Raw genomic sequence first — 23,690 nt, 5'->3', positions numbered from 1 at the left:
CTCCCATGCGCTACGTCCCCCTGGCAAAACTCTTCACTGTCAGGTGAAAAGCAGCTGGAGACTCCAGATGTATCGTAGGAGGCATGTGGTAGTCTGCAGCCCTCTCTGGATTGGCAGAGGGGGTGGAGCAGCAACCAAGATGGTGTGGAAGAGTGGGGTAATTGGCCAAGTACAATTGGGGAGAAAAATACCCCAAAAATTAAAAAAAAATGTTGTGTTGATTCTAAATGGATCTAAAAAAAAAAAGCCCTTGAAATTTCTGGGAATTCCCTGTCTAAAGGAGGGAAAGCCATATTTTCTGGAAGGCCAGCAGTGAAAAAGTGAAGAAATATGAACAGTAAAATTTTTCAATCTGAACACTTACTGGAAAGCACCGTTTTAAATTGGCACATTTTTCAAAGGATACAGATTCCAACAGTCAATATACCTGTGTCCATTTTTGCTTTTGGAGTATCCAAGTTTTTGTATTTTTTTCAACTGACCACTTCTGCCCTTTTGACAAAAAGCTGTTACTAGGGCTTTGATTGCAGCCATTACTCTTTCAAATTGTTTTTTCTTTCTATTTCTTTAACTGAAAACACACATTGATTATGTGAAACGCTGAGCGTATATTTAAATCTTGTGCCTTAATGTCCAGTAACTTCCTCATTAGGAAAGCCCTCAGTCGGTCCACCATGTAATGGAGGCTGTTGACCCACAGAGTTCAAACCTTTCTGCTTGTACAGCTGATGTTTTCTGGCACAGCTGTATGAGACTTCCTGCCTCTTTGATGCTGTATCCGTCCATGCTAACGTGCCCCATGACAATGCATAACAGCTAATCCATCGTTCGCTCACGGATACACACAGTTATTTGTAAACTCCCCAAGATGTGGAGTCTTGAAGCCAGTAACAACAATACCAGCAGAATGGAGGGAAGCCGATGGCGGCTATCAAGCTGAGTAGATAACATTTAAATTGTCTCACTTTGTTCATTTTAACGCCGTACTTACCGTAGCTACCTTGTTTATTTGTGCTAAGTTGGAAAAGGAAATGTAGATGAAAAAGAGTATCATTATTTTGGCCCCCTACAGTTTTTCCTAGCTCTCATTCACACCATTTATGCATTTATTTTGTAACCTCATGAGGTTTGTAAGCTGTTGTGCAGTGGTATTTTTAATACAGGTTTACTATCACTCTTGTGACTTTTAAGAGTTGGACCATGTATTTGCTTTTATGCCTTGTGTGTGTGTGTGTGTGTGTGTGTGTGTGTGTGTGTGTGTGTGTGTGTGTGTGTGTGTGTGTGTGTGTGCATGCACGTATGTATTTGTGTTTCAAGCCAGAGTGTTAGTGAGTGATATCCTGTTAAATCTCGCCTGTAGGCAGAGGACTGGGCTGCTTGTTGTGGGTGGGACCCTGGAGATGACAGAGGGAGAGAGGGAAAGGAGAGAGAGAGAGAGCAGAATAAAACTAAAGAGAGGGAGTAACAGAACACAACATGAGTGCGGGCAAAAAAAAAACCCAAAAAAATGAACGTGTGCGGTCCCCAAAAAAAACTTCAGATTCTAATTCGGTTTTTCCGTATTTGCTTCCCTGCTCCCTCACGCCACCTTCCTCTCCTATCCTGCCTCTCCGCCTCCTCTTTCTCTCTCTCTCTCTCTCTCTCTCTCTCTCTCTCTCTCTCTCTCTCTCTCTCTCTCTCTCTCTCTCTCTCTCTCTCTCTCTCTCGTCCTTCTTTGTCACTCCCTCTGCCTGCTGTCCCTCTCGTCTAGGAGGTGGTAGTGTGTGGTCACTCCCTGGAGGTGAATGTGACCAGCAGTCTGGATTTCTACCTCAGCGTGGCCCAGGTCCATCTTCTCCAGCAGCTGCTCAAGGACAACATGGTGGGCACAAATGTCCCCGAAAAGAGTGCAGAGGTAGATACACACACACAAGTGGGGGCAAAAATGCAGAATGTATGCGTAAGTATGGTGACAAAAAGAAATGGGGAGGGACCCAAAAAAAAAAAAGTACTCATACATCCCTGTGCAGCAAATGCACAAACTGGTGCTGACAAGAATACATACACTATTTGCCAAGTGTGTTCGGTCATCCGACCCAGCACCTCCGACCCGACATCTTGTATTCCGCATTCATATTATGCATATTTGGATTGTTGTTGTTGCTGTTTGGTTTTTTTATATCCCGGCACAACTGAACAACACACATCCACCAGTATCAAAGTCACACAAGACCAGAATCCATTATTTAGGAGTTTTACGATACAGCCCCGTAAACTCTTCCCCCTACTATTTGGGGTGAATCTAACACATTTAAATATTTATTCATTCAGACCAAGCCAGATTCTCTAATGTGGCCTTAGTTTACTGTGTTGTGCTCAGCTGCAGCTTTTCAGAACCTTTCCTATTGTTTACAGGACAGGGAGCTCCCAGGCGCCATTCGCGCTGTCTGACCGCTTAATAAAGCTTTCTAATGGAACACAATATAAAAATATTTACCAGCCGTAGATGGGAATGGGAGACAGAGGGCAGGGGAGGGAGATGGGGGGGAGGGGAGGAGGTTAGAATGAGATAACAGTGACTTTACCTTCACCTCCTTTTTTTTTTTCCACCCGGAGTGTGTGTTTACTGAGATGGAGGAAATGCAGGAGGGGCTTTTTGCGGCGTTGTGCCACGATCGACTAATATACGAAGGTCTCGGTGGCGTCGGTGCAATGCTCTTTACGCCATTTCAGGTAATCAGCACAGTCACGCTGAAAAATAATTGAATAAATGCATAAAAAAAATTCTGGAAACTTTAGCGTGTGCATACAAACGGCGTTTTTCCACTGTCCCAATACGTCAGTGAGGTTAGAAATGGCTCACCTAATCCCGAATGTAACACCACAACCAGTCAAAGTGTTGGGTCTCTTGAGAGAGATGGTGGCTGGCTGTCTAGCGGCTTGGTGGGTAAAAAGGAGTTGGTTTTGTTTTTTTGTTTTTGTTTCAGTCCGCCGGTCCTCGGGAGATGCCTGCTGTGCATGTGGTCCTGATTAGAGGGGTGATCTCTGAGCCCTCACCCCTGGCTTGTAATGATTCATGGCTTGATTCTGTAGCGGGGCAGCTGACGGCTGCAGAGGGTTCACCTGGGTTCAGGGGCAGGATAAGAAAGATCGGCAGCAGATATTCGACGTCCGCTGGTTGACTAGCAGATTGACACGTAGTGCATGGTTAGCAAATTAGGAATTTCACTTATCAGAGTGATATGCTGCAATAATCTTAGATCCATCATTTAGAGATGGCTGTTATATTTATTTCACTATTTACAGTTTTTTTTTTATAATTGCTAGCAAGCATTTTCAATTCTGAATTTACTTTTTCCAAAGCTCTTCAGACAGTTAGCACAGCAGCACTCTATGTGGACCAGTTCATGAATGATTTTTTTTTTCAGTGTAAATGCACGTAATGAACCATTTTCAAATTCTTGAATTCATAGCATCGGAGTTGTTTCTTTCACGTTTTATTTGTGATTGCTATGTGAAACATTCCTATGACTTGTTGTTTAAACGGGGGATGTTTTATACAGTGAAGACGTGCCATTCTGTTTCGTAATGAGTTGGTTGAAAAAAAAAATAGATCTTCCACTATCATCCCATCCATCCATCCATTATCTGAACCGCTTATCCTGCTCTCTGGGCCGCGGGGAAGCTGGAGCCTATCCCAGCAGTCATTGGGCAACAGGCGGGGGGACACTCTGGACAGGTCGCCAGGCCACAAAGACAAAAAATTAATTACTACTTCAAAAACTGTTATGAAGTTATGCATCTTCTGTGATGCAACCTGTTGTTTGTGTTTTTTAGGTCACTGTGTAGTGAACAAGTGTTCTTGTTGAGAGAAAACTGTAATTCTTGTTTTTTGGTCACGCTGTTTGAATCTATTTTTACCTCTGTATTTCGATTTGTTCATCGCTTATTAATGTCAGCTGCCTTAACCTTTCGTATATTTTCCTTTATTTCGTAGCAGTTATGGTATACGAGGTTATTCCGTGAACATAGAGGTCAGTCAGACCGTGTTTTCACCGCTGTTGAGCTGCAGAGCGTGGCAGTCACTCATAGTAAAACACTGTCTGGCTTTGGCTTCCTAGACACTCTTTTTCATAACTGGGCATCCGTCTATCTCAGTGTTGTAAGTCTTTTGGCAGACACGTCTGTCCGGCTGCCTGTCCCAGGCCCTGTAGCAGGGAGGTCAGTGTGACTAAGGCATGGTCCGATGTGGTGCATACAACTCTACGGCAGCTCATTTTACATGCTGCAGAGCCCTCTAGTGGGCAGTTTAAGTACATATGCTCCGATTACATGCTCTGACTCAATTCCATGAGGCTGTTTCTCTTGCAGCGCATCGCAGCCATTGGCACAGCCTACTGCAAGTAGGCTGTGCCAATGGCCTGTCTACCCCCCACTAACACATTAGACACACCACCATCGAATAGTATCAGTAGTATTTGTGCTGACACTGTTTGGAATATGAGTTTGGAAGAGACGGCGGCTTTTGACTTTGATAAAGCTGAACACTTGAAAGGAATAAAACAACTGCCTGTCTACCCTCCATTAACAAATTACAAAAATTATCAAATAGTTCGGCAGTATTTCCACTGCAAGTTTCCACAATGTCAGGATCTGGATTTGGAACAGGTAACTGCACTCTGATTTGGATCGAATGAAGCCTCACTTTGCTCATGATATTTATAGTATTTGACAGTTTTGTTTGTACTTCCTTTATACAACCTGTTCAAAGAGTCAATTAAAAACAGGTCCTAGACCTCAACCATCTGGTGAGGGGAAACATTGCTCTGCTCGAACACAGCATCTCCGCTCTGTAGTCCGCTCCGTCCCCAACAAGCACATAAATTAAACACTGCTCCTCTCTCTCTCGCTCTCTCGCTCACTCTCATTTCCAAATGCTTTCTGTTCTTTTTTGTTTCTCCCTCTCCCTCTCTCTCTCTCTCTCTCTCTCTCTCTCTCTCTCTCTCTCTCTCTCTCTCTCTCTCTCTCTCTCTCTCTCTCTCTCTCTCTCTCTTTCCTAGACATTTCGAGAACATGCTGTTTGCCTCAAACAGATTCTCCAGAGCCGCGGGCACTGATTTCAAACAGTTCCCATCATCCCTCACAGCTGTGTTTTATTGTCTACGTTAATGAATTTGTTTTGTAGGGGCTTTTGGGTTCCCTGGCAGTGGCGAGGCGAGGCAGGCGCGTGGGCAATGTGTGAGAGTCTTGTTTGTGTGTGTGTGTGTGTGTGTGTGTGTGTGTGTGTGTGTGTGTGTGTGTGTGTGGGGGGGGGGACAGAGTTACTTCAGCCACTTCTCTGAACTATGTGCTAGGAGAGCAGAGACTCGTTGCCCTTCCATGCACTCACTCACACTTGCACATACACACAGTCCTACCACAGCATGCTGTCCCATAATTCATCTTTCTTCAAAACTGGTTCATATGCTTTGTCTACATTCATTCTTTGTCATTCTAATTATACCAATACCCGTTACCGCCATTAACCATACTCTCTGGTATCTGCTAAAAACATGCTAAAACCAAAGCTGGTAAGCTCATGAAGCTACTACTGTACGTACTTGTACTGTTGCACAGATGGGTTCCTCGCCACACTCCTGTGCTACCGTGATGTTTATCACAGTGTTTGCTAGCTCTGTATGTTTGTGTTGATGAGGAGGTTGTGTGCCATGAAGTCGGGCTGTAGCTCAAGCAGCTTTCAGGAGCAGGAGGTCTCAGATGAAAAGCTTACCGAATTGCTCCCCAGACTCTTCTCACTGCTCTGTCATCAGTACCACACACACACACATGCAGAGACTCTCACACACATGAACGCTCGTACATTCACACACTTATGGACAGACACACACATGGTCCCCACATCTTGTACGTGGTAACCTTCCATCGTTTGAAATGGCAGCAGCACTTCAGTTGGAAGACAGTATTTTTGCACTGCTTGGTGTATTGCATGCTTGTGTGTAATTGCATGCGTGCACATGTGTCTGTGTATATGCATGTGTTTGTCAGTTTTGTGTTTCTGTGTCAACTCTGCCGTACGGTTCTTTGTCTGGGCCAAAGAATGAGAGTGGCAGCAAAGTCAGTGTCTCTCTTTCCCATCCCCTCACCCTCTCTGCCTGCCTGTCTGTCTCTCTCTCCGTCCCACTCTTCCTGTGTCATATAGACAGTCTTAAATGCCATCCAATCCTCTCTGAGGATTTAACAGTGGAAACTGTACTTGCTGGTATCGCTGGTCTGTCTGCCAGTAAATGCCACGAGGACGCACTCTCAAAAAGTACCTCACCAAATAAACTGACAAAGACTGAAATTCAAGACAAAAGAATAGTTAGCCTAAAGATGGCGAGCATTTTTTTTGTCTTCTCTCCTTCTAAATCTCTTTCGTTCTCTCTCCCTCTCTCTTTCTTTACATATTTTCCCTTTTTATTTTTCTCTTGTGCTCGTTCTTTCCCCCTGTTTCTCTTTCTCTCTATCTGTCTGTCTGTCTGTCTCTCTCTGTCTCTCTCGTTGTCTCTGTACTACCCTCTCTGTCTTTCCCTCTCTCTCTGTCTGTCCCTCTCTCTCTCTCACGCTCTCTCTCTCTCTCCTGCCCTCTGTCTCTCTCGCTCTCTGTGTGTCTCTCTGTCTGTCTTTCTCTCTCTCTATCTCCCCTTCTCTCTTGCTCTTTCTGTGTGTGTGTGTGTGTGTGTGTGTGTGTGTCTCTCTCTCAATTCAATTCAATTCAGTTCAGTAAGGCTTTATTGGCATGACCATATTCTGTTACACAGTATTGCCAAAGCACAATGTGGTACAAAACAGCACAGTACAGTTTATAACATCGAAACAATAAAAAAAAAATTTTTTTTTTAAAGTTGCTGTATTATGAAAAGCAAACAAACAAAAAAAAACTCTCTTTCTCTCTGTCTCCCCCCCTCTCTGTGTCTGGGTCAGACATGTGCTTGTACCGCAGTGTGAGAGGAAAATACCCTCTGGTGCAGGGGAAGTCCTGCTCGGTCTCATCCTCTACCTCATCCTGGGAAGATTACATGCATGGGAAACAGAGGGCTTTAAGCTGCCCTCCGACACGCACTGGCACACACACACACACACACACACACACACACTGGTTTTCCTATACTTGTGAGAACTTCCCTCGACTGCGTTAATTTCCAAGCCCCTAACTTTAACCATCAGACCTATGACATGCCTAGCTTCTAGCTTTAACCCTTATGCTAGCCTTAAAGGGGCACCAGTTAAGCAGCGTTCTGCTTTAAAATATCATTATTAAATTAATTATATTCCCTAGCAGCATTTTTATTGCTATGCACTGGACATGAAACTTTGCCAGAAAAATACAAGGATTGCCTTAAGAAAGACAGACAGACAGACTATCTGAATTCAACAAATGGTAACTGTCAAAGTATAATAATTTTACTCGACCTTGTCTGTGTCTCTTCTGTTATAGTCTTTTGAGCTATGGCTTGGAATATATGAAATATGCATGGGCCAGTGTTGTAGTCGAGTCACTAAACCTCGAGTCCGAGTCGAGTCTCGAATCCCCAGTGTTTGAGTCCGAGTCCCCAAAGAAGAGTCCGAGTCAAGTCCCCATTACCTGAGTCTGAGTCCGAGTCATCAAGGTTGAGTCTGAGTCGAGTTCCAAGATGGTCTCCAGTGCTCCACTCTGGCACCGTAAAAAAGCTGACATACAAATAAAAAAAGGTCTACATTAAACAAAAGTGACACAGCAGTCACCATTTCAAAGGAGTTTATTTACTTTGTGACACAATAGCCAAACAAAAAAACAAAAAAAGAACAGCCTTTATCAATTAACAAGTCTGAGTCCTCATCTCCAACTTCCGAGTCCGAATGCAGTCAATGCTCGAGTCTAAGTCTGAGTCATCAGTGCTCAAGTCCAAGTCGAGTCACAAGTCCTGAAAATCAGGACTCGAGTCGGACTCGAGTCCAAGTCCTGGATTCGAGTACTACAACATTGGCATGTGCAAGGAGAAAAAAAAAGTGCTTCGGTTAATATAAAAGACATTAGTGTTGTCCAACAAGTTACCCGTTGTCTCTTTAACCTAACCTGATTCTATCCTTAATGTTCAGTGCTAAATCCTAACCAAAATGTCCTCATTCATATGGTTCAAAACTCAAATTGGTCCTTACAAATATAGCTAAACAAGAAGACACACACAGCATACAGCAGAGCGTCAGTGCAGGACACTATCTGACACATAAACATGAAGAACCTCTTGCTCATCCATCCTATTCCTCCTGTCTCTCTCTTGCTCTCTCTATCTCTCTCGCTCTCTCTCCCTCTCTCCTCTCTCTCTCTCCTCTCTCTCTCTCCTCTCTCTCTCTCTCTCTCTCTCTCTCTCTCTCTCTCTCTCTCTCTCCACTCGCTCTGTCTCTCCTCCCCCCTCTCTCTCCTTCTTTCTTGCTCTCTCACTCTCGCTGTCTCTCCTCTCTCTCTGTCTCTCCTTCTCTCTGTTTGCACTGCTCTCATTTGCTCATCTCTCTCCTCTCTCTCTCTTTCTCTCTCTCTCTCTCTCTCTCTCTCTCTCTCTCTCTCTCTCTCTCTCTCTCTCTCTCTCTCTCTCTCTCTCTCTCTCTCTCTCTCTCTCTCTCTCTCTCTCTCTCTCTCTCACTCTTTAGGATATTGGCACAGTTCCTGGCTGGAAAAGTGCAGATTCTTCCAGGTCCAGCCGGCTGGCTGTTAGTGGAGGTGGCATCCCACCCCAGAGACAGATAGAAGTTGACAGTGCAGAGATTATAATATTATGACAATATTACCCCCTCGTAGACCTCTGTGCTGCATTACAGAGGGAGTGAGGCGGCACTCTCACGCAACCTTGACTAACAGCTCTCTGATGGTGTCTTGTGTGGCACAGGCTGCCAGCCAAAACGAGCAGCTCCTGAGCGGTGGATTAATGGCTGGCATGAGCACACTGGTTGGTAGCTGGACTGGTTTGTCATTGGGTTTGGGCCACAGTTCTGCAAATAATGGGGAAGAACCTCTCACTGATGGAATTGGATAGGGATTTTTGTACACATCATCTGCACAACCACACATGCAGTGCATGTGTCGGGCAAACTAAGTGTTCATTATTTTAACATGGTTTACCAAAAACAGAAGGCTGTGCTGTCAATGCATTCCTGTTTCTCTTAGGTGCAAGCTGAGCTTTAAGACGGCTACCTCAAGTCACACTGGGAGAGAGGGGAAAAAGTAGTCAGCGATAGCGTGGCTCTTGTAAATCATTTGTAATGTTCTCGTGGACCCTGATGAAGACCTAAGGCCATTGTGCACCAAGTCCAAATATTTTATTTGAATTTTCATTAAAAAATAAATACAACCTCAGGTTTTGTCCATTACATTTACACACCAACTCCAAAAAAGTAATCCATCATGAATGTTTTCGGAACAGTTTTGATTTTCTGTGTTTTTTTGCATCCAACAATAAGCTCTCGGAGACTTCGGAGAGCTGTTGAAATACGATGATGGATTAAAAAAAAATGCATATGAAAAATCCAGGCTTGGTGTGCAAAAGATCCAAAGCTGGACTTTGACTCATATTCTTTGTTTGGTATAAATCCACAGTGCCATATTGGTCAGCTGTCAAGAAAAGTGTCTTTTATTTCCCGACCTCATCACTTTTCGGGCTTTGGTTTTAGACATACAATGTACATGGCTTTTTTTTTTCTTCCCGTGAAAGCTCATGCAAATGCTACTAATTTTTACACCGTGGAAGCGTAGAAGCCAGTTGACCTATATTCTGCTCTCTTCTAAAACTTTTTTTTTTTTTGCTCTGGTCCACATGGGAATATTAGTGGGATGTCAAAAGCACAGAACATGGCTTATCTGTGGTGTGGTGTTGTTGACAAGCTTGGCTCGGTGAGCGAACGAGTGCTGAATCCTTGTCTTTGTATGTTTAAAGGGAGGCATTTCCAAGACCGCTGCTCTCTGTGATGAGTGTTTCATATTGTCTTGTAGCTGTCAAGCTGTGAGAGCTGGAGAGTCTGGAGCTCCGAGCCGTCCAGGACAGTGAGGTGTGTCAGAGGAGCTGCCACGGACACTGCTGGCTAACGGACACGGGTAGACAATAGCAGATAGCATGAGGGGGGAAACGGCCAAAGAGCAGAGGAGACCGTCTGAGAAAGACAAGGGGAGAGAAGAAGGGTTTGAAGGCGGCGTGAGAGAAAATGACAGAGAATGTGAGAGAGAGAAAACAGGAGTGAGGGAGGGATGGAGTGAGTTGAGATACAGTTGAGTGAGATGAGGAGAGAATAGAGTTTGGAGTCTTTGCTGTGTTTGCTTTGGGCCCTAGCTCTGGCCTGAGTGTTCGTCTGTGAATGTGGGAGCCGATTGTCCTGAGAGGGTCAGTGCTGACCCAGTCAACCTGCCCATTAACCTCCTCTGAGGGCCAGATCCCTTTTCACCCGGACCGCTCCCTGTCCTGCTCACCACTATTTTCATTTGCCCTGTCACCGCTGAGAGCAATAATAAATACGGCTCCCTGCATGTCGGTCTTTCTTTCCATTTTGGCGGTTTTACATCTGTTAAGTAAGCGCCGTTGTCTCTGCTTATCTTAAACATACTATTTTTATAGCCAGCTCCATCTCGCTGCCCTTATTCTGTTATGAAATCCTACCTCTGTGTGTGTGTGTGTGTGTGTGTGTGTGTGTGTGTGTGTGTGTGTGTGTGGTGTGTGTGTGTGTGTGTGTGTCTGGTGTCTGGTGTCTGTCTGTCTTGTCTGTCTGTGTACGTATGTGCGTGCACACGTGTGTGTGCAGAGCTCCCCGACCCCTCCTATGTGAATCAACTGCTAATTGACAGCCAGTCAAAACAACTCACCTTCCATGTTCAGCCTCCCGCCCCAGCCCCCCACTCTCAAAGCACAACCATGGCACATTCTTAAATCGGGCCCCCCTCTGAAACCCGATCTATTTGAGATCAGTAGCAGCTGAATTGCTCCCTACTCAATCGGTTTTGGCAAAATTGGCGTGAAAACCCCCCAGATAAAATCAGAGGTTGGAATTCTGTGAGAGCGGGAAACAAAATGCCACTTTGAGGAGTGGCAGCAAGGCCCCACCGTGAACCCTGGGATCGGGTGTCGGCTCAGGTGAGGGAGGAGAAGGGGGTGTCCTCTCTCGCTCTCAACCTACAAGGGAAATGGGGTCACACCCTGAGGACTAGTCAAAGCAGGGCACACCGGGCCAACTAGTACAGACACACAATGTGGGCACACACTCGCCATAGTAGACTGTGTTACTGCAAAGCACTGAATGTTTTTTCTGAGGCATAGAAAAAGGTTTCTTTTTAAGGCCCCCCCCTTACACCTGTATAAGCAAGATTTCCCCCAGAATAGCAGGAGTATTAGGTTCACTCAGTGTGACTTGGATGGTGTACCAAAGATGTGGGTGTGTTTGTGTGTGTGGTGTGTGTGTGTGTGTTGTGTGTGTGTGTGTGTGTGTGTGTGTGTGCGGGTGTGCACAAATATGGGTGCCTTTGATGTGTGTGTTTCTGTTCTCCTTTATTTATGTATCTATGGATCCCTCCCTCTGTGTGACTTAATACAGACCTATTAGGATCCATCATTCAGGACAGGTTGTTTAGCGTCTACTAAGTTCCTCTCAGACGTCGTCAATAAACTAAATCTTCTTTCTGAAAGGCCCAATTCACACGTGTCATTCTTCTCACCTTGGTCTGTTTAATACAGTTTATCTCAGCATCAAGTCTCTCTCAAAGCTAGAAACTAGCAAACCAGGATAAAAAAAAAATGAAAGCCACTTTGGGTAATTTTTGTTTTTCCTTCATGGGTACAGAGATGATTTCCATCCCCGGAGTTTTTTTATTTTGCCATGTGATTAAGCGCGGGTGTTAAATCTCAGACAATTGTTCTACTGTGAAGGTTCACAGAAGCAGTCTGCTCCTTACTGGCGCAGCTCCAGTACGGCAGGTCTCTCCAGATGACACCAGAGATTGGATCTTAGTTGTACGGATCTAGGGTTGAGGAATAGTTGCCTGTAACCTGTATCAACTCAGTAATAGCATGTGAATGCTGGTTTTGTTGGGTTTTTTTTTAAGGTGAATATTCCCTTTTAGTGTTAACCTATTCTCATTATTTGATGAGATGTCTCTTCAAGGTTTTTATCTTCTTCTTTGTTCCCTGTTCCCCAGTGGTCACCAAGGTGGATTTGATAGTTTGCATCGGTACCCTGTGAGGGAATGGCACCGATGGCGGTCTTGTCAGTCGGCATAATTATTTGGCAAAATTTTACTTCCCGACACAACCCCTAACCCTATGGACGGGGTCACGGGTTTTTATCTTCTTCTTTTTCAGGTCTTCAAGGTTTTTATCTAACGAGTTCATTTGTCAGGAATCAGCTGTCTGCTGTTTATGGTTGCACAGAATTAGCTAAGAGCGAACCAATGACTTTTCCTGTGGCTGTGGTCCTGACACTCGGATCAATGCGTGCAAATCCAGCAATGTCTAGGCAGTGACAGACAGGTATGTAGAGGTGCAACGTCATCTCTGTAGACCTGGCTCAAAAGCATTGCTCAGATGTTTTAGATGCTCAAGATGTGGACTTCATTTTATGCCTCACCTGTTTCAGTTTGTCTACTTGGAGCTATTCCAGTGGTTTAGCTGGGCATGTCAAAGATGAATCGCCAAGCACACCTCACGATTTCCAACAGCTGGAACGGTCCGACACATCAGATCTATTCTTGATCTCATGCTCATTTGAGATCAGCTGTCCTGAAATACCGACGGTTTAGCCGATTCAGAAAAAATAATGTAAATGATAATGACCTTGTTTTGTTTTCTAAAGATAAACAGGTGTTTCTTCCGTATTTGTTGTTCATTCTGAATCACTCGCCTTGAAGCCAAGTCCTCAGTAACTTCAAACACTTGAAATAACTTCTTTCAATAATGTCCTTGTGAGCAGTTTTTGTACAGAGTATTCTTTCAAGGTGTCTTGGAGAACAGACAGATGAGTGTGTGGGGTTTTTTTTTTTGGTATTTATTTTGCTTAAGGCTGACTCCTCTGATTACTGCGGCCCAGTTTTCTGGCCTTGCTCTTAGCATCCCCCTTATCAAGGCTCTCCAAGCCAACCCTGCTCAGGGGACAGGGGGTCTTGCGTCATCCTCCTCTGAGGGCCCGACATACAGCACATCAGAGGCTGTGTCTCACTCAGCCCTGGGAGCATATCCAGAGAGAAATTAAAGGAAGATTATTTCAATCCTGCTCTTCTAATTTCAGCTCTGTAAATACGCACCATGCCAGGATTGTCTTCACGCTGCTCGTTGAGCTTGTGTGAGTGTGCATGTGCTTGTGTGTGTGTACATGTGTGGCTGCATGTGTGCGTTACCTTTCCTGCGTGCACGAAGGTGGCCATGTACTCACCAGTGTGTCTTTCTATGGTCGCGCACACTCCCCAGGGTGTGTGTCAATCACAGCAGCACCACGCTCGCTCCTCCGGCCACCTGGGGATCATCTTAGCCCATATCCTCCCTTCCTCATCTTCCTCCAGATCCCATTCCATCCACCATCACCGCCACCCCCGCCTCGGCCCAGGTCACTGTTGTTTTTCCTGCCGTTGCTGTTTCCCTGCTACAGTGTAACTAAAGCAGAGAGCACAGACATGGTCCGCCAAGCAGCGCAGGCAGCGGCTTCAGAGCAGCGCTCAGTGAGCTAATGGAAGGCATCTCTTCTCCTTTTTGAAGTCCCCAGACGTCTGCTTTCATGAACATCCAAGCCACGCTGAAGACAATGCCGACTGAAGGCTCTTTTGTTGTTTGTTTGTTGAAAACACGATGCCAAGGCAAATGACATTAAGCTGAAAGCTCGAGTGGATGAATGTAAGGGCTAGGCTGAAACCTGATGATTAGCCTACTTCATGGCATGGCGCTGTGTTCGCCGTGTGTTTTCAGTGCGCGTGTGTTTGTGTGTTCTTGTCAAGAGTGTCGCAGTGCAAAGCCTTGCTCCTCTCCACGCTCCAAGCATAAACATTCAGGGTTCCCATGCATCCTGGAAACCCTGGAAATTTATGGACTAGTTTTCCAGTCATGGAAAACACCTGGAAAATTCGGAAACTTATAAAATTTCCTGGAAATATTCATGAGATCCTGGAAAGTTGTAATGTTATAATGTTCATCTGAGATTACATTTTCAAACATTTTCCTGAGCACACATTGCACATTTTTAGCCACCGACGCCCCGTTTCAGCACCCGTTGATACTCAGTGGTCATCTTTCACTGTTCTGCAGTGCCACATGTGTTTGGAAGCAAAACAGGTAATAAACATGCAGAACAAGGCTTTGATCAACTCAGTTTTTATGCAAAATAAACACATTTGTGCATTGGTAGCCTGTTAGCATGCTCTTTTTTTTTTTACATTTAAACATGTTGTACAATGCACACAAAAAAAGCGTTGACAGCATGTTATTTGAAACCTCAGTATAGCATAGTTTTGAGCTGTTTGGCCACTGTCCAGTTTGAATCATTGTGGGTGACCTGTGGATAACAACAAACATGTATATGAGTCACTGAATATGTCCTTGAAAAATCCTGGAAAATGAGTTCATGTAAAGAGCAGGGAGCCTAACATTGAAGAAATGAGATGTGAATTACATTGGTTAACCAGTCTTTGTGAGTCATTAATGTTATACACTGTAGTGAGAAGTTTTACCAGGGGGATGTAGCGCATGGGAGGATCATGCTATTACCCCCAGTCGTCCCTCCCCCCCAACCAACTAGAGGAGGCGCTAGTGCAGCGACCAGGACACATGCCCACAGCTGGCTTCCTACCCGCAGACACAGCCAATTGTGTCTGTGGGACGTCCAACCAAGCCGGGATTTGAACCAGCGATCCCCATGTTGGTAGGCAACGGAATAGACCACTACACTACCCGGACACCCCCTCCAATAGACATGGACTTGTAGACTAGAGCTGCAACAGGCATGGGCGCAAGTTCATGAATACTGGGATGGCATTCAGCGCCTTACCTGTGCCCCCGTCCATAGGGTTAGTGGTTGTGTCAGGAAGAGCATTGGACGTAGAATTTTGCCAAATCAGTATGCGGATTGACAAGACCATACCAGATCGGTCGAGGCCCGGGTTAACAACAGCCACCATTGGTGCTGTGCCCAGGGTACTGATGGAAACTGTAAAATCTGATGTGGCGACCCCTGAGAAATGGAACAAGCTGAACGAAGAAGAAGACTGTAGACATAAACTGACAACAGCTGAAGTCTTCATTGAGTTGCACTCGCATGCAAGTGCAATCACACACACATCCTCACTCAAGCATACACAAAGGCACGTTTACCCTGTCACTGCTTTGCACATGTACAAAGTGTCTCTTTCTATTTCTGTCTCTCTCCCATCTCAATCAGTTAGTTGGTCTCACACTAGTGAGCTCCATCATCACCGCGATAGCCCACCTCACTCAGGAACCACTGGCATCTGTAAACAAAGGAGCCTGAATATTAGATTAGAAAATTACCCCTCCAAAAATGTCAACCCTAGATAGCGATGGCGAGGTCTAATGAGAGCCAGTTGTTCTCTGCCAAACTTACTGCAAAAAAAGAAAAAAAATTGTTGAGACAGGAGTAGAAGATTGAAATGAAGAAAGCCTGATGATTTTGCTGCTGTTAATTAAGAAATACTCCAGGGTGCTGCCTCCCTATGTCTCTCGCTCTCGCTCTCGCTCTCGCTCTCATTCTCTCTCTCTCTCTCTCTCTCTCTCTCTCTCTCTCTCTCTCTCTCTCTCTCTCTCTCTCTCTCTCTCTCTCTCTCTCTCTCTCTCTCTCTCTCTCTCTCTCTCTCTCCACTCTGTCTTACCATCACACCTCTGTCCACATCTGGCCCTCATCTCAATTTGATCGGTGTCGCCAAAGAATGTGAAACGAGGGAATCTGGTTTCATTTGTTCAAGGATGCACGAGAGGGAGTTTTTGTTGATATAGTTTTTTTTCTTCCAATATAAAAACCATCTATCTATTCGTCAGAGCCATCTCCTCTGCCAAATCCTCCCCGTGCACACCATCTGGGTTGAGACTCCTGATAGTGTTATCTTAAAGGATTCGTATTTTTTACTTTCCCCATTTTGTTTATCATATGACTGATATCTTGTTTATCAGTAATGATGAAAGCATTTCACGATAAAGTCTGCTCAGCGGCAGCCAATCCAAGCCAAGAGATTATGTTGGCTGAGCAAAGATGTCTGTGTATCATTTAAGAATACTTACATCATGACGCACAGTCTCATTTCCCATGTGTTTGTTTTAACTAACACAGTTGTGGTGTTAATCTCGCAATTGTTTTTTTTAAAAATTATTATTATTATTATTTTACATTTTTGAACAATTTCTCTTGCAGTGAGTAGCATCATTCTTTACATCCTCCTTATTCAAACGGCTATTGTAATTGTAGAGATAAAGTGTAATCCTGCCGTGTCCCCATGTTCCCCCTTAACCTCGCCGTTGGATTTGATGGGTAGATGTCGGTTTTGGTTTTGGATTGGTGGATCTGTTGCGGATGACTGATGCAATAAAGTCCCCTGTCGAGCTCTTAAGGGTGGTGTCTTTTGGGCCTTAAATCATTCTTGATTGCCAAAAATTTAAGAGCAGGGCATGGCTGTTTTGGCGAAGTTTTCAGAGGGCCTGGAGTCATACTGGGGAAGGGCCCGGGGCCTAGACTGTTGAAGACCACACTATGGCCTGCTGCTTATCAGAGCTCTGGATACAGCCCCGTTCACTGAGCCATTGCAATCTGCGATGTATTTGCAGCAAAATATTTGTAAGCAGTGCTGTGTGCGCACGTAGGAACAGAGCTGGTTTCTAAGTTCAATAAATTATAAAGAGGCGGCCCTGGCTGCCTCATCTCTAAGAGCCAACTTTTTGTTTAGCAGCATGCTTAAGCTTCCAGATGGAGCACATTAACTGACTCTGTTCAATTTGTCTTTTCCTTTGATTCTTTTTTTTTTTTCCTATGTTTTTTGGCATCTTTGTTTCCGGGCCGAGGCTTCTTCGTTCGATCAAGTGGCTGAAAAGTAAAGAACGGCTCTGCTCTTAAGTAGTACTGTCCGTACTTCCTTCTCTTCTGCTCTGTTCTTCTGTGCTTTACTCCGTTGGCTTAGGTAACTACTACAAAGTCCCATAATGCCACAAGGCAGACCTCCCTCCAGCCCTCGCCTCTCCTCACTATCGCTCCTCTTTCCCTTCTGCTTGCAACTGATGCAGGCCCGCTTCATGTGTTGGAAATAGTCTGACTGACCGAGCGCTATAGGATGTCAGGATGTTTACTGTCACCTGGATTCCCACACTCCTCTTTGGCGTTAACGTGGCATCGGGTCAAAACAGTGAGGGACAATATGAGCAGAACGTTCTTTCTCCCCATTCTGTCCAATATAGTATTTCCCCACCCGGTGCTCAAGTTCCCCCTTTTCCTGCAAATTGTCATTGTAACCCTGCAGAGGTAGGCCTGCTTGTAGTTACCCAACCAATCATATTATTGCACTTAGAGGTGTCAGGTGTGCCAAATCTGACATGACATAATTAAGTACTGATTGGTTAAGCACAAGCAGGCCCACTTATGCAGGGTTACGTAATCTGTAGGATGGCGTGTCCTTAACAACTGGGTTGGAAAACACTGGTGTGGAGGATAGAGAGATCAGCAAAACAACCGAGCAGTAGAGATGATAGAGACTTCCGAAATTCCCCATCATACCCTCTTGGGGAGCACTGTGCTGAATCCTAAAGCATCCTAAAGCAGCTCCACCATCGACCCCTTATTATAAGTGTCTCCCCACCCCTCCACTGCCATACCCCATGTTGCTGAGCAGAGGGACCTTGTTAAAAGGGCCCCACTTGTCGTCCCGAGCTTTGGTGTACGTTGTTTTTAAAGTGCAGTTGACAGTGACTCTGAAGTGCTCGGCATCCATTTGTGAGCGCAGGGGTCAAGACCTTCCGATGCCTCTTTGTTGTGGTTCGGCTGAAGTGCATAGCAGGTTGCCTTTGTTTTTGAAACAAAGTTCAATGTCTTAAGAAACTGCCTTTGATGCCTTTTTTTTTTTTTTTTTTTTTGCTTTGAGACCGCTGTTACGGCTTACAAAGAGCAGTGACTTCATATTATAAATGTCTTCCCCCCCTCTGCTTTCTACCAGAAAATGAGAGTATGAATTGCGGTCTTCATGGCATTTGGTTAAGCGTTATTGTTATTATTTTTGATTAAAATGAGGCATTGCTGCATTGAGGTTTTCTTCCGTCAGCAGAAAAAAAAACAGAGGCCTGCCATCCGCTTTATGGCTCTGCTAAACAATAGCATAGCCCAGCATGGGCTCAACCTGTAAACCCTGATCCAGTCAAGATACAGAAGTTCATTTCCAAGCAGACATCTCGTGAGTAAGTAGCTCCACTGAATAGTGCTGTCAGAAAGATTAAGTAATATTACTTCCATGCTTTTGAGAAAGAACGTCTACCGTAGTTGCAGGAGAAAATGGAAATTTTGTGATAAACATCAGGGTAACTTTCTGTGTGAAACACTGGAGCTCACTTCTGACAGAGGTCGCCCTGATTTTCATTTGCCGTGACCACTTTTTCATTCTACTGTGTTACAATGGGTTTTTTTTTTATTGCCACACTATTTAACCCACACAAAAAAATGCAGACACTGGGTACTAAGACTCATTGTATTGCAAATCATATTTCATTATGTTGCTGAATTAACTTTTCCTCCACAGTAACTTTCACCTTCAGAGAAAATATTGACCTGCAATAATTTATCAGATTGTTGAGAGTTCTCCATGCCTTCCTGTGTTTAAACCTTGTGTCTGGCTTCCAGTAGCGATCTCCCCTAATGATGTAAAGGAGCCGATCCCACTCATTCAACTCTGACACCAGCGTTCTCATGACACCCTCCCCTTGATCTTTTGCTGTAATTAGCAACGTTTTTGCTTCTAATTGACATTACTTAGATGACCTTTCCATGCACCAGTGCTCTCCTGTTTTGATGATGTCGCCACCAGACTTCTAGCAGTTCACCAGAGGTGTTCTGCTGTGGTAGTCACTCTGTGTGTGGGTGTGCGTATGTGTTTTCAGTGGAGCTGCCTATTCTTATGTCACTATCATTAACTGTTAATCCATATTTTTCCTGCTCAGTCTTGTAACAGGTCAGTCTTTGAGCAGAAATTTAAACTGGTGGGGTGTCCGAGTGGCGTAGTGGTCTATTCCGTTGCCTACCAATACGGGGATTGCCGGTTCAAATCCCTATGGCTTGGTTGGGCGTCCCTACAGACACAGTTGGCTGTGTCTGCGGGTTGGAAGCTGGATGTGGGCATGTGTCCTGGTTGCTGCACTAGCGCCTCCTCTGTTCGATCGGGGCACGTGTTCTGGGACTCGGGGGAATAGCGTGATCCTCCTACACACTATGTCCCCCTGGTGAAACTCCTCACTGTCAGGTGAAAAGAAGCGGCTGGTGACTCCACATGTATTGGAGGAGGCATGTGGTAGTCTGCAGCCATCCCCGGATCAGCAGAGGGGGTGAAGCAGCGACCAGGACAGCTCAGAAGAGTGGGCTAATTGACCAAGTACAATTGGGAGAAAAAGGGGGGGGGTCCACAAAAAAAAGAAATTTAAGCTGGCTTGTTATTTCATGTGATTTGCTATGGAAGCTTCGTGGTGAAATTCAAACAATGTTGTATTATCCTGTAAACATACTCTCATGTGTTGTGATGCTTTGTTTCATTCATCTAAGTCAAGCTACACAGTCAGCCCTGATTGGCTCAGCAGGCACAGCCCTTAGTGAGTGTTGGCCTGCTGAACAGACCTTCCTTTTACAGTGCATATTACTCACCTGTCTTTGTTAAACTGCACTGATTATAATCTGTGCTGTCACCTATAATCAACTTCCCCACCATCTTAAGACAAACAGATTTTCATGTTTCCTGATCTTTAAACCTGAGCTGTGACCTACTCATTTTTCAGCTGGAAGCGACTGACTGAAAACACAGTATTCACAAGTAAATGTTATTCAGTCATATTGGGCCAGCCCGCCAACACTGCAAATGGGTGGCATTTGCTTGATATGACATTTGCTTCCGCACATTAGCCGTGCTCTAGCCAACCTCTTTTGAGTTGTACTGACAGAAATAGGGGTCAGAAGTCATACAGATGCACCCTGAAGTGATTGGCACTTTGGATTCTCATGGTTTCACACTTTGAGGATTATCGTCCATTTTCCAAAATGTTCTGTCTCACGACTATGATGGGATGACCTCATGATCAGCCGGTGGGGTTCTATGTGTGTGTGTGTGTGTGTGTGTGTGTGTGTGTGTGTGTGTGTGTGTGTGTGTGTGTGTGTGTGTGCGTGCGCGCGCGCGCGTGTGTGTGTGTGCGTGTGTGTGTGTGCACGCACATGCAGGCATGTGTGTGCGCGTGCATGTTTGCGTGTGTGTGTGTGCGCATGAGTGTGTGTGTACACTCCTTCATGCGCATGATCAAATGTGTCCAAAGAGTGATTGCACAGGGATCTGGAAATAGTGCTTCAGTGCAGCCATAATGTAATAGTATAATAGAAAGTAATGGCTGGAAACGGGGATTTCATCTGGGATCAGGCCTGTGGCTGCATTGCATGTTTGTATTCTGAATTTATTGCCCTATGTCAATGAATAAATTGGCGGATGTTTGAGAGCATATAGACCATAGGGTCTTAGGCGTATGTTCTCTATGTATACCTGGTCACTTGTTCAACAAGTAAGCCCAGTGGGAATATAACTAAGCCCAGAGACAGGAAAGTAGCCAGCACTGTATTTAGTGTGTGTGTGTGTGTGTGTGTGTGTGTGTGTGTGTGTGTGTGTGTGTGTGTGTGTGTGTGTGTGCATGTGTGTGTATGCATGTCTGTCTATCTGTCTGTGTGTGTACATGTGTCTATGTGTGTGTGCTTGTGTGAGAGAGACCGACTTTCAAACAGGCGGGTGCTTTAGACTACATTTGACATCAAACCCTAGGAGGAAAAAAAACACTTTGGTGTGTGTCTGTCTTTCTGTCTACATGTGTGTGCATGCACCCTCATTCAAACCATGAACACATTGTGCACTGTGGTGTGTTTTCTCATTGTCCCTTTTCCTGTGCCCCCCCCCCCGATCGTGTTCCCCATTATCCATTATTCCACTTGTAAGCACATCTAAATATAGACCAAGAATTTGCTTAGGGGGCACTCTCTTAGTAGTGGCGGTTAAATAGAAGATGGGATATTTGCTGTAATTGTAAATGCATGTGTACAGGCCTGGGAAGAGAGCGGGAGAGAGAAAGAGGCTTGGGAAGAGAGAGCGAGCAAGAGAGAGAGAGAGAGAAACATAGAGAGTTTCTGGCAGCATACCCTGGCTCACTCTCTCTTTTCCAGCAGCTGTGCGGCTTATTTGTCCCTTCCGACAAAGAGACCTGCTCTTCGGGGAGGTTGGCCCAAGACGCTGCTTACCTTTTCCTTTGTTTGTTGTTTTTTTGTTTTGTTTTGGTTTATTTTTTTATTTTTATTTTTTTGTTTTTTTTCTACAATTTTGTCTTACCTTAATACCAATATCAACCCCACACTGTAACTTGACACACATGGAGAAAGGTCCGGGCCCTGTCTGCCCTCTTTCCCTTCCCCGATGCTTGGAAAATCTTACATTTCTACCAAGAAGAAGTGCACACATCCTGTCCTGATTAGGCCGGCTAGAGGAGAGGAATCTGGAAGGGCCAATCCTATAGAAGCCCTACACATGAGCCCGGATTGAACTGAGCAGAGCCGAGCAGAGGGGAGCGGAACAGAACACACAGGCATGCTGTGGCGTTTTTATATGGCTCTTGTTCTTAGCCTTTGATGACACTGTTTAGAATAGGAAATATCTAATAAGTCAAGCATTTTGTCTAATGTGCTGCCAGTGGGTTTAGTATATGCCTGGAGGTCTTGAAACACTATCTTTGCCACAGCAATAATATACATTTAAAATTCTCAGGGAGTGTTAGAGAGAGAGAGAGCGAGGGAGAGCGAGGTAGAGAGAGCGAGGGAGAGAGCGTGAGGGAGAGAGAGCGGCAGCTGAGAGTACATGCTGTAATAGGAACCATGTGAAGGTTGGTCAGAGCGTACAAGGGTGGAATAGCATGGGATGCACCTTGGATCTGTCAAGAATTCTTTCTCTCTCTCACTCGCTCCATCTCTCTCTTTCTCTCACACTCTGTTTTCTCTTTCTTTTTCTTTTTTTTTTTTAGTTAATCATAATCCTGTTTTAAAAGACAGCAGTAGCTAATTAAAACTGACGTCCTACCCATTAGCGCTGACGAGAGAGCGGTACTGTGAGAAACATGGGGGTGGAGGTTGTAATGGGGTAATTGTATTTGACATGCTAGTGGAGAAGATGATGAATAAGCCCTGTCTGTCATGACACACCTGACAAGCCTGTAGCCAAAATAGGAGCATTTTAATTGATGTGGCCCAGTGGTTGAACAGACCAGCGCACACGCCTGGGAAAACCTTACATTACATAGGCTCCTGGCTGTATGGCTCTGTATCCATTCTCATTTCTACTCTTCTCCGTCTGCCCAACTCCACATCGTACTGTGTGGGAGAGAAGCGAAATGTGTTATTGTTTTTAACCAAGGTTTCTTTTTCTCTTTTTTTTTCATGCACTTGGGAAATTTTCGAGAAGTGCTTCTGTTTATTCGGGGGGGGGGGGGTTTCCACACGCGTCAGCTCCTCAATAACATGTCCAGTGATTTATTAGCTAGTAGGTAGCATTTAGCTTTATGTTTGTGTCATCGCTGTCCCGTGGGAGCCCACTGCGGCCTCTTCATGGGCCTAAGGATGGCATGTCTTAGTTGCAGAGAAAAGCTGCCTGCTTTTATTTTCGCTTGAAGCCCGGCAACCTACTTACGATGATTTATATCATCTGTCACTGAAAGCTTTTTATTGCCGCAATGGCTGAAATTCTCCTGACATCCGTTACATTGGAGCCAAGCATAAAATCCCTGCCCCGTATACACAATACCAGAGTCACTGCACGAAACAATTTGATTTGCTGGGGTAAGACCATTCTTTTTAAAGATGCTTTCCAATATTGTAAGAAGTGCAAAATTATTTTTAAAACCGCAGAAAAAGCCCCCTAGCATTCCTTTAATGTCTCTAGCTGTGACTATACAGCGCTCCGCCACTTTGGTCAATTTGTCCATGGTTTCAATCAAGCGAGTTACTCGGTTTGTGTCCTCTTGTAAAGAGAGAATCTAAACAAGAAACAAACCTGCCAGAGAAGCTCTCAGCCTTTGTATTTGATGCCGTGATCCCTCTTTGTAGTGCTAACAAAGCAGAAAGCGTCGAGGCTTGTTTTGAGATAGAGCGATAATTTGTTTTCATGTAAACTGAGTTTGCATGTTCATCTCATTTGTCAGGCTGTTGCACATGTTTTTGAGGTGTTTCACCAGCTGCCTTTTGGCATGCCTGGATGGTGACTTTGCATTCATGATTGTTTGGATATGATGTTAAATATGTGTGTGAAGGGGTGTCTGGGTAGTGTATCGGTCTATTCTGTTGCCTACCAACACGGGGATTGGCGGTTCAAATCCCCGTGTTACCTCCGGCTTGGTCGGGCATCCCCTACAGACACAATTGGTCGTGTCTGCGGTTGGGAAGCTGGATGTGGGTATGTGTCCTGGTCGCTGAAC

General features: G+C 45.0%; 1 protein-coding gene across 1 annotated transcript in view; it reads left to right on the top strand.

Annotated features, from left to right (window-relative positions):
* Nucleotides 1–23,690, top strand: part of LOC130117622 (intermembrane lipid transfer protein VPS13B-like) — a 457,273-nt gene that overhangs the window by 292,650 nt on the left and 140,933 nt on the right. The window contains exon 34 of the mRNA XM_056285747.1: nucleotides 1,751–1,894. Coding sequence (XP_056141722.1) covers nucleotides 1,751–1,894 — 144 coding nt within the window. The remainder of the gene's footprint in view (nucleotides 1–1,750; nucleotides 1,895–23,690) is intronic.

This window comes from Lampris incognitus, chromosome 9, assembly GCF_029633865.1.
Source record: "Lampris incognitus isolate fLamInc1 chromosome 9, fLamInc1.hap2, whole genome shotgun sequence".
Classification (NCBI taxonomy): Eukaryota; Metazoa; Chordata; class Actinopteri; order Lampriformes; family Lampridae; genus Lampris; species Lampris incognitus.
The sequence above is the reverse complement of the archived record's forward strand: the minus strand, read 5'-3'. Positions and strand labels throughout refer to the sequence as shown.